The sequence below is a fragment of the Genypterus blacodes genome, unplaced genomic scaffold (assembly GCF_046128005.1).
Source record: "Genypterus blacodes isolate CSIRO-AG114 ecotype Tasmania unplaced genomic scaffold, CSIRO-AGI_Gbla_v1 ptg000589l_1, whole genome shotgun sequence".
Taxonomy (NCBI): domain Eukaryota; kingdom Metazoa; phylum Chordata; class Actinopteri; order Ophidiiformes; family Ophidiidae; genus Genypterus; species Genypterus blacodes.
This window is the reverse complement of record NW_027467319.1, coordinates 37,501-50,000: the sequence shown is the minus strand read 5'-3', so window position 1 is coordinate 50,000 and position 12,500 is coordinate 37,501. Positions and strand designations below refer to the sequence as shown.

Below are 12,500 nucleotides of genomic sequence, written 5' to 3'. Positions count from 1 at the left end.
GGCCGCACGGCCACGTCGCAGGGCGAAGTATCAGGTAACACGCCGCCCGTAGGCAAGCCGACTCTGTGGTGGGTCCACTTCCTTTACCTCCAAGAGGGTCGTGAGTGAGTGTGTGTGTGTGTGTGTGTGCGCGTCCGTGCATGCGTGTGTGTGATCTCGTAAACAAGTGTTGATGACAATGCTGCTTCTTCCCCAGACCGAGCTTCCCTTGCTTCTTTGGCCGTTGCCATGAGATACAAACGTCCATGGCTGACGGCGGCCGCTGGGGTTTGATCGGGCCGTTTATTCGCATCGCAGCTCCGTTGCCTGAAAGGAGATGGGATGGAATAAACTGGGGCGCTTCCTCATTTGCTTTAAATGAGATGTTCTCCTCGTTCCACTCTGGTTTCTTTCTCCTGTGTCCTCGGAGCACAAAGAGGCTCGGCTCTCTTTCTCTCTTCCCTGGTCGACCCCCTGCCTCTTATTTCCTCCGGGGCTGAGGGTTCTGTCTGAGTATTTAACCCCTTCTCTCCCACGCGTCCTCCATCCTGCCTACCGCAGCAGTAGTGTCCTTCATAGGGAACCTCCCAATCCCCCCATCTGTTTACACCACGTCACTGCGATTAAGGCAAACATGCGACTGTGCTCCGTACGCAGACAGACGAGTGTAGACGCCTCAAGGTGAGACGCGTGGTTAACGAGGGGGCGGGGCCTCTGTTAAGTTGTCCTTTCACCTGTGAAGGTCCCCGGTCACTGAGGATTAACGCGCTCACGTGACTTACAGGACCAAACTCAACACAAATGGCTTCGCAGTCGTATATCTCGTCTGTGACCTTTGACCCTGAACCCTCTGTATGTCGTCATTGATCTCTATCTGACAGCTTTGCTCCATGTGTTTGTGTTTTGTTTACAGAGACGGTTTGTGTGTTTGATTTGACAAAGGTCGCTGGCTTGCCTTTATCGCAGTAGCGTGTGTTTAGCGTGTAAGCGTGTAAGCGTGCTGAGTAAAGGCGACCTCTGATCCCTCTGTCTCTAGTGAGGCTCTGTCGGGTGTCCTAAAGGCTTTCCCAGCATTCACACATACTGATCTTGACACAGGCCAAGTGGGAGGAGTCTATCACGCCATGATGTCACTGATGGACTCTATAGTGTCCGTGATGGACAGCTGGGACTGTAGGAAGAAGGAGGATTGTTGCCCGCAGTGTAGCTGCCTAGTCTGCAGGAACCCGCAGGTCTTTTAGGCGCAGAGAAAGCGAGCGGGCGAGCGAGCAGCTGCACGGTATTGTACAGCGTCCGGTGTTGTGGGTTTTCTGTCAGAATTTGCCAAACGCAGGCCGGTGCTGCTTCTCAACGGCTCTCCGCTGTCTCTCCTCACTGTCTCGCAAGCCTGCCAACGGGACAGATAGCACGGTATGGACTCTACGTCTCTGTGCACTCGCACACTGGGCCACCATCTGTCCACAGGGGGGGACAGGGGGGACAGGGGGGCTGGGCTCTCACACAAAGACAAATTTTAGAGGGAAATCAAAGATGATCAGTGGACTGATTGTAGCTCTCCCTCTCTCTCTCTCTCTCTCTCCCCCACTCTCTCTCTCTCCCCCCCCCTCTCTCTCTCCCTCTACCTCTCTCTCCCCCGTCTCTCCCTCTCTTTCTCCCCCGCTCTCTCTCTCTCTCCCCCCTCTCTCTCCCTCTGCCTCTCTCTCACTCTCTCTCTCTCTCTCTCTCCCCCCCTCTCTCTCCCTCTGCCTCTCTCTCTCCCCCCCTCTCTCCCTCTCTTTCTCCCCCGCTCTCTCTCTCTCTCCCCCACTCTCTCTCTCCCCCCCTCTCTCTCCCTCTGCCTCTCTCTCTCCCCCCCTCTCTCCCTCTCTTTCTCCCCCGCTCTCTCTCTCTCCCCCCCCTCTCTCTCACTCTCCCCCTCTCTCCCCCCTCTCTCTCCCCCTCTCTCTTCATATAGCTAGCCCCCTTGGTACTCCCCTGTCACCTCTCTTCTGTGTTTCATTTCCTTCCTTCTATCATCTCATGTTGTCACCACCATGTCACTGTTGTCATAGCAGCTCCCGTCACCGCACATGTGAACGTCGCTCTGTCAGATTTCATCATGTACATAAATGACGACGGACTGAATTTGCATTGAGATGTCTCTCTCTCTCTCTCTCTCTCTCTCTCTCTCTCTCTCTCTCTCTCTCTCTCTCTCTCTCTGCCTCTCTGTCTCTCTCTCTCTCTTTCTCTCTTTGTCTCTCTCTCTCTCACACTCTCTCTCTCTTTCTCTCTGTCTCACACTCTTTCTCTGTCTCACTCTCTGTCTCTCTCTCTGCCTCTCTCTCTTTCTCTCTCTCTTTCTCTCTGTCTCTTTCTCCCTTCCCTTCTCTCTCTGCCTCGCTCTCTCTGCCTCTCTCTCTCTCTCTGCCTCTCTCTCTCTCTGCCTCTCTCTCTTTCTGCCTTTCTCTCTCTCTCACTCTGTCTCTCTCTCGCTCTCTTTCTGCCTCTCTCTCTCACTCTGTCTCTCTCTCTTTCTCTCTGCCTCTCTCTCTCTGCCTTTCTCTCTCTCTTTCTCTCTGTCTCTCTCTCTCTGCCTCTCTTTCTCTCTGCCTCTCTCTCTCTGCCTTTATCTCTCTCTTTCTCTCTTTCTCTCTGTCTCTCTCTCTCTCTCTCTCTCTCTCTCTCTGTCTGGATTATCATCACTCCTCGTGTTTCCATTGCATTGCAGTTTTGCGCAAAGCAGATGTGTGAATGTTTCAGAGTGTCAGAGATCTTTCTGTCTCTGTCTCTGTCCCCGTCTCTGTCTCTGCTCCTGAGCATGATGCGTCCATGTAGAATGCACGTGTCACAGACGAGACGGGATAAGAGAATCCTACTCCTGTCATGGAGTAAAGGAGGAGGCGTGTCGTGTCACATTCCTCTCTTGAGTGTTTGTGTTGATACGTTTCACATCCAATCAGACGCCCAAACAAAATCTCTGCCTTTGGCTCCAATTCAAGTCGATCTGTCCGTCCTGACTGAACCTGAGGCCCTGGACACCAAAGTCCACCGCTGAGCCGACATCCTGCAACAAATTGGATGTCCTTGTTGTTTCCATCGCTCCATCTTTCAATTCGCATCTCCGAATTGCGCAAAATTCCCCTCTGTTGTCGCTCTGCATGGCTCATCGCTCTGTCGCTCATGAACGTCCGTGTCCAAGTCCCTGAAGATGAAGTGGTGGATGTGAGTGTGATGTCCTCGTATGCAGCATGGCCTCCTGTCCCTGACCTTTGACCTGTCCCGTGTGCCACCTGTACCTCCTCGCTGTCCTCCCGCTCCATTTCATCAACATGGTTCCCTTTCTCCGACGTCACGCTCCAGGACGATCTCTCATCCCGCTAACGTCTCTCCTCTCTCTCCCCCACAGATTCACCCACCAGTGACTCGGCTAAATCCAAGGTGAGTGTGGGTGTGTGTGTGTGTGTGTGTGTATGCGTGCGTGCGTGCGTGTGTGTGCGTGTGTGTGCGTGTGTGTGTGTGTGAGTCAGTGCCTGTGTGTGTGTGAGTTTGTGTTGTGTTGTGTATGTGTGTGTGTGAGTCGGTGTGTGTGCCTGCGTGTGTGTTTGCGTGTGTGTGTGCGTGAGTGAGTGTGTGTGTGTGTGTGTGTGCGAGTGAGTGAGTGCGTGTGTGTGTGTGAACGTGTGTGTGTGTGTGTGCAAGTGAGTGAGTGAGTCCCTGTGTGTGTGTGTGTGAGTGTGTGTGTGTGTGTGTGTGTACAGTATGACCCTCAGGCCTCAGGAAGTGTAGTTTGACAGCAGGTAGGTGACGACAAAAACATCTCCAACAAAGCAAAGCAGAGTTCACACAACAAGAGAATTCAGCAGATTTTGAGCGGCAAAAACTGAAAGTAGAACGACGACAAATGGAAGAAGTCGATTTAGATCAAAGCTAAACTAAAAGCTGAGGAAGACAAAATGTAAATCTGTTGTTTCCAGTTTTCCGGCGTTGAACAGCGAGCGTCGTCACTTCCTGATTTTGGGATTTTGGGTGTTGATGGAGGCCATTTTTAGAAAACAAGCGCTTCTGCTCATGCTGAGTGAGTCCAGGTCAGTTCACATCCATAGATATGAACTGAGAACAGAACCGGCCCTCAAAAACAGGTTGAACTGTCTTTCAGTGTGAACCAGAACTGACCGGACAAACTCCACGTCCAGGGTTCAAAGGTCAAGAACGTTTGACCCTGAGCAGGAGAAATGCTGCGGCGCTGTGATCAGGCTGCTTCAGCTTCAGGCCCGGCCCAGCTGGGCTCACACACCGACGCTGCTGCTGCTTCTCTCGCTTCTGCATTCAAATGAGACTCTGGCAATTTTACAAAGTTCAACTTTCAGAATGAATTGTGTCCAAACTCGTTCTGTGTGTGTGTGTGTGTCAGTGAGTGTGTAGATGTTCTCCTCTAAAGCTCCTCTACATGAAGACAGAAACTTAGTCACAGACTGATATGGTGACCTCTGACCTCTGACTCTTAACCCTCTGTATGTTGTCATGGATCTCTATCCTAATAAGACAAACAGTAGAAGAAGAACAGAGATGTGAGGAGGAGTTAGCCTCATTACATCATCACACAGCTCACTGAGTGAATCCAAGAGAGACACTGAGCTTTTATTGTGGAGGGCAGAACTTCTATCTTTGTGCTGTAGAAGAAGAAAGAACCACATGGATCCATCAGGGTCCATCAGAGACCTGCAGAGCTGAAGAGGAGAACATCTACACACTGACAGAGGGAGCGAGTTTGGACAGAGGTCTCATCATGTTTTGTAAAGTTGCGTGTGTTTCCCTGGCATGCGTGGCATGGACGTGTTTCTGTTCTCTCTGTCCTTAACGTCCCCCTCTCTGTCCACTTCTCTGGTGTGTGGCTTCACAGGAGCAGGTACAGATTTCAGTTTGGGTTTGTGTCTCTGGGTTCCTGGCCCACAGGAATATTCACTCCCTGCTCTCTCCGTCTCCCTTTGTCCTCTCTGTCTCCGCAGGGTTCCTGGGGCTCAGGGAAGGACCAGTGCAGCCGAGAGCTCCTGGTCTCCTCCATCTTTGCTGCAGCCAGCCGCAAAAGAAAGAAGTCAAAGGAGAAGCCGCAGCCTAGCAGCTCAGACGATGATTTAGACGCGGTGTTCCCCAAGAAGGAACTCCCCGCCCACAAGTCCAACCACCTCGGCCTCCAGACGGAGGCGCCGGATGCCACTCGTGCCTGCGCCAACGCCAAACAAGCTCAGGCAGAGGGGAGGAAGGAGAACGGGAGAGGTGTGGAGGTGACGCATAAACGAGAGCACAGAAGCTCCTCCCTCCTGGACGAGAAGACTCCTTCGCCCTCCCCGGACGCCCGCCGCTCCCCCGGCCTCAGCTACCACACGGCCCCTCAGGGGAAAGCCTCCCTGTCCGACCCTCCGTCCCAGCTGGATGAAAACACCTCAGACCTCGGCACCATGAGCTCGGGGGCGTCGGTGCCGAGGTCCCGCCCGAGAAAGTGGACCTCAGGTGCGTCGCCTGACCTGCACGCGGCCGTGACGGGGGCGGGCGCAGGGGCGTCCGCCGGTGCCGAGGTGAGCTCCATAACTTCGGACTACTCTACTACTTCCTCCATCACTTTCCTGACCGGAGCAGAGTCTGGCGCGCTCAGTCCAGAGCTGCACGGCGGCGAGGAGGCGGACGACGAACGCAGCGAGCTCATCAGCGAGGGCCGACCCATGGAGACGGACAGCGAGAGCGACTTTCCGGTTTTCGCTCCCGGGGGGGGAAACAGTCAGTCCACGCCCTGTCCAGAGCTGAGTGGGGCTCGGGATAAGGCGGAACCCAGGGCCGGAGCGGCAGAGGGGAGCGCCACGCCAAAACTGGAAGCACGCCGCCTGTTCCCTTCGCACAGGCTGATCGAGTGCGACACCCTCTCCAGGCGGAGGTCACTGAGGCAGAAGACGGACAGTGAATCATCAGTGGAGGGGGCGGCGGGCAGCGGGGAGCGTAACGAGGGCAGGGCAGAGTCTTCCTCACGTCTGTCTCGCGTCCTGGAGGTGATGAAGAAGGGTCGGTCAACCGGCAGCCTCAGCTCTTCTTCCCGCAGCGAATCGGAGCGCACCGAACCGGCGTGGCGCCTCAAAATCACCGAGCGGCTGAGGTTCAGGTTGCGCTCGTCTGCTGACGACATGTTCAGTGTGGGCGCCCAGAGGAGCCGCGCCTCGGACACACGCAGCAAGAAGAAGAACATCCGCAGGAGGCACACCATGGGCGGGCAGAGGGACTTTGCTGAACTGGCCGTCATCAACGACTGGAGGGAGCAGGGCGGCGTGGACCAGGAAGCTGAGCTGTCCAACTTGGACCGCCTCAAGCCCCGGTGCTCCTCTCAGGACTTCTCCATTCGGGAGTGGATCACCAGAGAGCGCTGCCAGAGCGGAAACACAGACATAAGCGTCCGGGCGGGGGCCGTGCCCGAGGACGGCGGGCCCGACAGCCGTGACGCAGCTCCTGAGCGTCAGCCGCCTCCCTCCCCCCCGCCTCTGCCACCTCCGGCAGGGGAGCACGTGAACGGGAGTGGGACGCAAAGCAAAAACAAAGGCAACGCTGGGGCGGACGCACACCCACACAAACTGTCCGGAGGTCACGTGGTGCGCTCGCGGTTCTATCAGTATCTGTGAAACGGCAGAAGTGGGCGTGTCTGGTGTGTTTGTGTGAATGGATGCGTGATCGTACGTACGCCAAGTTTACTGCACAATATTTTTTCTACAAAGTATATGTCTACTTTATGTATCTACTGTACATTCTGTGTATAGTCTCACATGTTACTGGATTCATGCTGAGGAGATGTTTGATGTGCGGCCATACTGGAACAGACATGGAACGATGTGGACCTCCTCCCTCCACACCACCAAAATGTCCAGATTTTGGGGAAGTTTACGTCTAAAACTCTGTGTTCCTCTGTGTGTGTGTGTGTCAGTGTGTAGATGTTGTTCTTCTCTTCAGGTCTGTAGCTCTCTGATGGACCCTTATGGATCCATGAACACGAGTTAGAGCTCCTCTACATCTACACAATGAGACAACTCACAGAGAAACAAGCTGAAGTCTCCTGAAAATCCTGGAATTTTGTTAAATTGCCAGTGTGCCGCTTTAAGTTAAGATGGAACCCCAATAATGGAGGAATGTTAATGAACTGAACTGGATAAAGAATCCGGTTCCTCCACAGGAGAAGTGGTACGTTGGGTTCTTCTCACTCTTGGCGGTATGCAGAATGTATTCTCCTGTCTTGTCTAACGCTAGATGCCCCGCGACAACACAGCGTTTCAGAAGCGCGTGTCCGTGTTCTTGCCTGTACTTGAAGTACGTCGCTGTACTGAGGGCTGCTTTCTGCGCTGTGTACTGGGGGAAGGTACTTTTTCACAGTACAGTCCTAACAGCCAGATATTAGCTTGAGGGACTGGAGGGTTATCATAGTTTTTATCAAGGAAAGACTGGAAAAAACACTCAAATGAAGTACTGATGTTAATGTAGGTTATGTTATGCTTGGTACAATAGTTTTGGTCCAGTTTGGTCCAAAAACTACATTTGTAATGTTTCTTTATCACAAAAGAAGAAGAAGTGCCTCTTTTTACCAGTTTTTATTTCAACTGTTTCAACAAATGGGTTTTTTTAGAATTGAAATGTTCTCACAGCCATTCCAACGTGTTTGTGTTTGTTGCAGGGACTTCCTGTCTCTAGTTAAACTTGGGACGTTGAGTTGATTTGATAGTTTCTGTGTTTTCTGGTAGTTTTGGTGAGTTTCCCCTGCATGGTTACTTCAGAGACCTGCGAGAAAGTGGGAGAAAAGTGTTTGGTCAGAAGTGCATGAGATGATGTTTCTTAAGCCGCCAGCATCTCGCCTGTGTACAGCAGAACATGGGTGCTAAGCCCCTCCCTCAAGAAACACTGGAAATAAATCCTCTTTATTAAACCTGTGTGTGTGTGTGTGTGTGTGTGTGTGTGTGTGTGTGTGCGCTGACCGAGGGAGGGAGGGAAGAGAACAGTCCTCCCCCCAGGATGAGCTCACAGTGTAAACCTGTTCTCTTTGAGCTGAGGAGGTTAAAGCCTCCACTCTGTTCTGACTGATTATTGGTCAACCACCCAGAACAGCATAGCGACAGCATAGCAACCACCCTAGAACAGTATAGCAACAGTATAGCAACCACACAGAACAGCATAGCAAACACCTACAACAGTATAGCAACCACCCAGAACAGTATAGCAACAGCATAGCAACCACCCAGAACAGTATAGCAACAGCATAGCAACCACCCAGAACACCACTAGCACCTACCAAGCAACCAAACCCAACTCAATACATGTGAACAGACAGATCAGATTATTCAGCTGCCTTTGTTCATATAAGTCATTACGAGGTTACACATCTGATTTACCATTTGAGGTGAAAATAATATTAAATGTGACATCAGAGTGATGTCATCAGTGACATTGCGCATGATGCTGAGTGGATATTTAGAATAAATAATGAAAACCTTGAAGTCACAAGCTAATGCACGTGACTCCCTCAGTGTTGCTATGGTGACTGAAATCACTAATGTGTATGTGACTCACGTATCACTCAGGAATGTGCTCATGATGACAATTAACCTAACAAGCTGCCTTGTGCTACTGTCAGAAGGACGTAACCCAAACACACACATAAACACACACTCACAGGCGGGTTCAGTCTCTCTCTCACACACACACACTCACAGGCAGGTTCAGTCTCTCTCACACACACACACACTCACAGGCGGGTTCAGTCTCTCTCACACACACACACACACTCACAGGCGGGTTCAGTCTCTCTCACACACACACTCACAGGCTGGTTCAGTCTCTCTCTCTCACACACACACACACCATCTCCTTGAGCCGTCTCGTCCTCCAGAGATCATCTCCTTTAATCCACCTGAGGTAAGTGAGTGTTTATAGCAATTTAAGGGAGAAATCATGAAGGAAGCAAACTTTTCTTCAAAAATGTCTTTTTATGTTGGAGATGATAATGATGATGATGAAACTGTGTGTAATCCTCCACAGACCCATGTTAGCTTTTTATTTTATAGAAATTAACAAATGCAGGACTTTGTAACATCTGAGTGAGATTCTGAGAACATCAAGTGAAAAGAGTAAAGTTCCCCTGAAGGTCTGGAGCCAGAAGAATGAGTGGAATGATGTTTTGTAAGAAGACAAAAGGAAAACGTGTCAGGGGCCCATCTGAAGATACCAGAGCAGACGTTTGTGTTTCTGGTCTGACTGGTGTAGTTTCATACTTTGCTGCAGTCTTTCTGAAACAAAGCCGTTGACATTTATCTGCCATGTAATGGAAAAAGTAACCAATCGTTCCTATTGAAGTGGATACACTGCAAACTTGAATTAGTCTGAATAAATAAATAAATTCAATTTACACTTTGGCAGGAAACATTTTGAGGATTTTGTCACATTGGCTAGAGGAAAGGAAAGGAGGCAGGCAGAAGGGAAGGAATGAAGGGAGGACAGAGGGAGAGAAGTCGCATGAAACAAACAGAAATAGGAAGATAAAGAGACAAAAAGAAGGAAAGAAGGAGAACAGGGAGACGTGAGGGAAGAAGCCACTTTATTCTTATTTTCTCGTTTCCTTTGTGTTTATTGCTGCTCAGTGTTTGGTGTTGAAGTTACTCCGTTTACATTATCACATTATCTCTGTGCACATGCTGCATTACGTCAGTATGTCTGCTCATTCTTAATCATTTAAGTTAAAGAAATGTGATGGAACCACACTGAGTTAAATACCTGAGGACATAAAGCGCACAAGAGGGTCGATGTAACTCAACTATCTGCTCCTGATGACCAAGCGTCTGCTCCTCTTGGGATATGAGAACCCAGGCTGCTGATCTCATGGGATCAGCAGCCTGGGATGAGATATGGGAGCAGAATCTTTGTGTCCTTGTAAAGAACAAAGACACGGATAAGGATAAGGACTGACAGTGTTCTTAGAGTGACGTATGTTGAAGCAGCAGTATGAAAGAAGCCTCAGCACACGTATGTAAGCCCGCCTACATGCTCCAGCTTTAGCTCTTTGTGACAGAGATCTTGGTCTTGTTCTACATTCTTGTCAGAGTGGACTTTCAAAATAATTGTCAACCTCTTTTGTTTATAAATCTACTTTTATCAATAGATTCAACTCTACTTGCCCACTATAGCAGCCACCCTAAACACCATCACAAGCACCCAGGAAGCCACAGCAGCATCCCAAATACTAGCAAACTCCCACCCAGAACACTGTAGCATGACCTACCCTCTTATGAACACTGTAACTATGGTTGTTAGGATGTAGCAACCACCCAGAACATTAGAGCAACCACCAAGAGCTGCATGGCAACCACATGGATTACCACAACAACCCCCACAATCGCCATAATAACAACTTAAACAAAACAACAACAACAAAACCATAGCAACCGCCCCAAACACCATAGCAACCACCCTAAAAATTACCCGGCCCAACACAGCAACCAGCTAAGAAACCACGCAGAGTTAGCCACCTTAGCAACCATGTACAGGCCCAGAGTGAGTTTGGAGCCAGGTGACCTTTTCCTCCGTTCTTTCCCATGATCCCTCCTGAAGGAAACATGTCTGCCGTGTGTCTGCTCCTGCTGCTGCTGCCTGTGGTCTCGGCCCAGACGTATCGCTGGGGTCCATGCCCAACGCCCAAAATCCAGCCTGGCTTCAGCCTTCAGGAGGTAACACACACACACACACACACACACACACACACACACACACACACACACACAAACACAACCTCAGAGTTTCCATCAATTTCTTTATTGTAAAAAGTTCAAATTAAATTGGTACAGAAGTTGATGGGAGCAAATTCCTCTTCGTTGAATGGAATGAGGGACGTTAGCCTTTGTCTCTCAGTACCTGGGCAGGTGGTACGAGATCGAGAAGCTCCCTGCCTCCTTCGAGAAGGGAAAGTGCATCGAGGCCAACTACGCCGTACGAACCGACGGAACCATCCGGGTGGTCAACTCTCAGTTCTAGTGAGTACGGACCTCTGCCTCGACATCAAAGCCACTGCCTCTGTCCACGTCTTATCTCTGACTCTGTGTGTGTGTGTGTGTGTGTGTGTGTGTGTGTGTCACAGTAAGGACAAGGTGAGGACAGTGGAGGGGACAGCGGTGGTTCATGACCCCAGGGAACCTGCCAAACTGGGCGTCAGCTTCTCCTACTGTGAGTCTCTGATTTAGACCCAATGTTGCTATGTTATGTGAGGAGGTAAAGGTCAAAGGTCAACACATAATAATGACAAAGAGGAAGAACAAGCAGAGGAACTAATACCACTCTGTCCTTCCTTCTTTTGCTCCTTGTTTCATTTGTCCCTTCTTACCTACGAGCTGCGTTACCTTGAATACTTCAGAACATTTTACTCATAGTACTATAAACTTGAATAAAAGCAGAGGTGTGTGGTATTGCAGCTCCTCATCCTCATCCTCATCCTTATCCTCATCACTGTGTGTCTTCCCAGTTACTCCCTACAGTCCATACTGGGTGCTGAGTACAGATTACTCCAGCCTGTCCGTTGTGTACTCGTGCTACGACATCCTCCGTATCTTCCACGTGGAGTACGCCTGGATCCTGGGCCGCGCCCGATTCCTGCCGGACGAGACGGTGGATTACGCCCGACAGCTGCTGATGAATGAGGGAATCGACCTGTTCAAGATGAGGGACACCGACCAAACGGGCTGCAAGGATTAGTCTAGTCTAGTGGGAAGATGAACACAGGATGATGTCCCAGCAGACACTGAAGGCTCAGGAGGTTCAGCTGGAACTTTAAGAGTCCGGTTCAAATCCCCAAAGCTGGTATGAGTCCATTCGGTTCATTTGAACGAGTTAGACTTTTTAAATCAGAACCACTCACTTTGATTATTGATTATTGATGACATCATTTGCAGAAACAGTTTTAGAGACTAAATGCTTAGCAGGGTTTTGTTTTGTGTTTATTTACAGTGGAATCATTCAATAAATGGTCTGAATGAATAGAAAGACAAACACCTGTGTCCATATGTGTCCTAAAGTGAACTGAGCTCACATGCAGAGAAACATCTGGCTCTACATTTAAAAGTGGAGCTTATCTCATTTATTCTTCATCACTTTGATGGTTTATAATCTGCAGCAAAGAGTTCAGGATGTCAAACATCTGAACTCCATCTGTAAATATGTCTGAAGAGCAACAAATCTATTCTCAGACTTTTTGCTGAGTTTGTGGTTTGTGGAGAGAAAAAGCATCAAGAACAAATCTGATGAAAGAAGAGATTTTTACTGCTAAACACTTTGCTGTACATGACATCATCATCAAAACAGCTTCAAGTCCTCAATCAAAGCCCAAAGTGTCCAAAGGACTTTAGACTCCAAAGAACTCAAAGAGACTCAGACATTCTCTTTATTCTTTCTTTCTTGCTCCACACTTTCATTCTTTCATTCTTTCCTTTTCACAGGTTTGATCAAACGATTGATTCTAAAGATATAAAAGTCTGTTACAC

At 49.9% G+C, this 12,500-nt stretch overlaps 2 protein-coding genes across 3 annotated transcripts in view; both read left to right on the top strand.

The window, feature by feature from the left end:
- Positions 1-7,906, top strand: part of arhgap21a (Rho GTPase activating protein 21a) — a 46,372-nt gene extending 38,466 nt beyond the window's left edge. For both annotated transcript variants that reach the window (XM_076140371.1, XM_076140372.1), the window contains 3 exons: positions 1-34; positions 3,365-3,396; positions 4,965-7,906. The exon at positions 1-34 is cut by the window's left edge and continues 72 nt beyond it. In XM_076140371.1, coding sequence (XP_075996486.1) covers positions 1-34; positions 3,365-3,396; positions 4,965-6,617 — 1,719 coding nt within the window. In that variant the 3' untranslated portion in view covers positions 6,618-7,906. The remainder of the gene's footprint in view (positions 35-3,364; positions 3,397-4,964) is intronic.
- A 726-nt stretch (positions 7,907-8,632) lies between these two features.
- LOC142990559 (apolipoprotein D-like) lies at positions 8,633-12,302 on the top strand. Its single transcript, XM_076140381.1, has 5 exons — positions 8,633-8,892; positions 10,582-10,697; positions 10,879-11,000; positions 11,105-11,190; positions 11,486-12,302. The coding sequence occupies exons 2-5, from the start codon at positions 10,587-10,589 to the stop codon at positions 11,713-11,715; spliced, it is 549 nt and encodes a 182-aa protein (XP_075996496.1). The 5' UTR covers positions 8,633-8,892; positions 10,582-10,586; the 3' UTR covers positions 11,716-12,302.
- Positions 12,303-12,500: the final 198 nt, after the last annotated feature.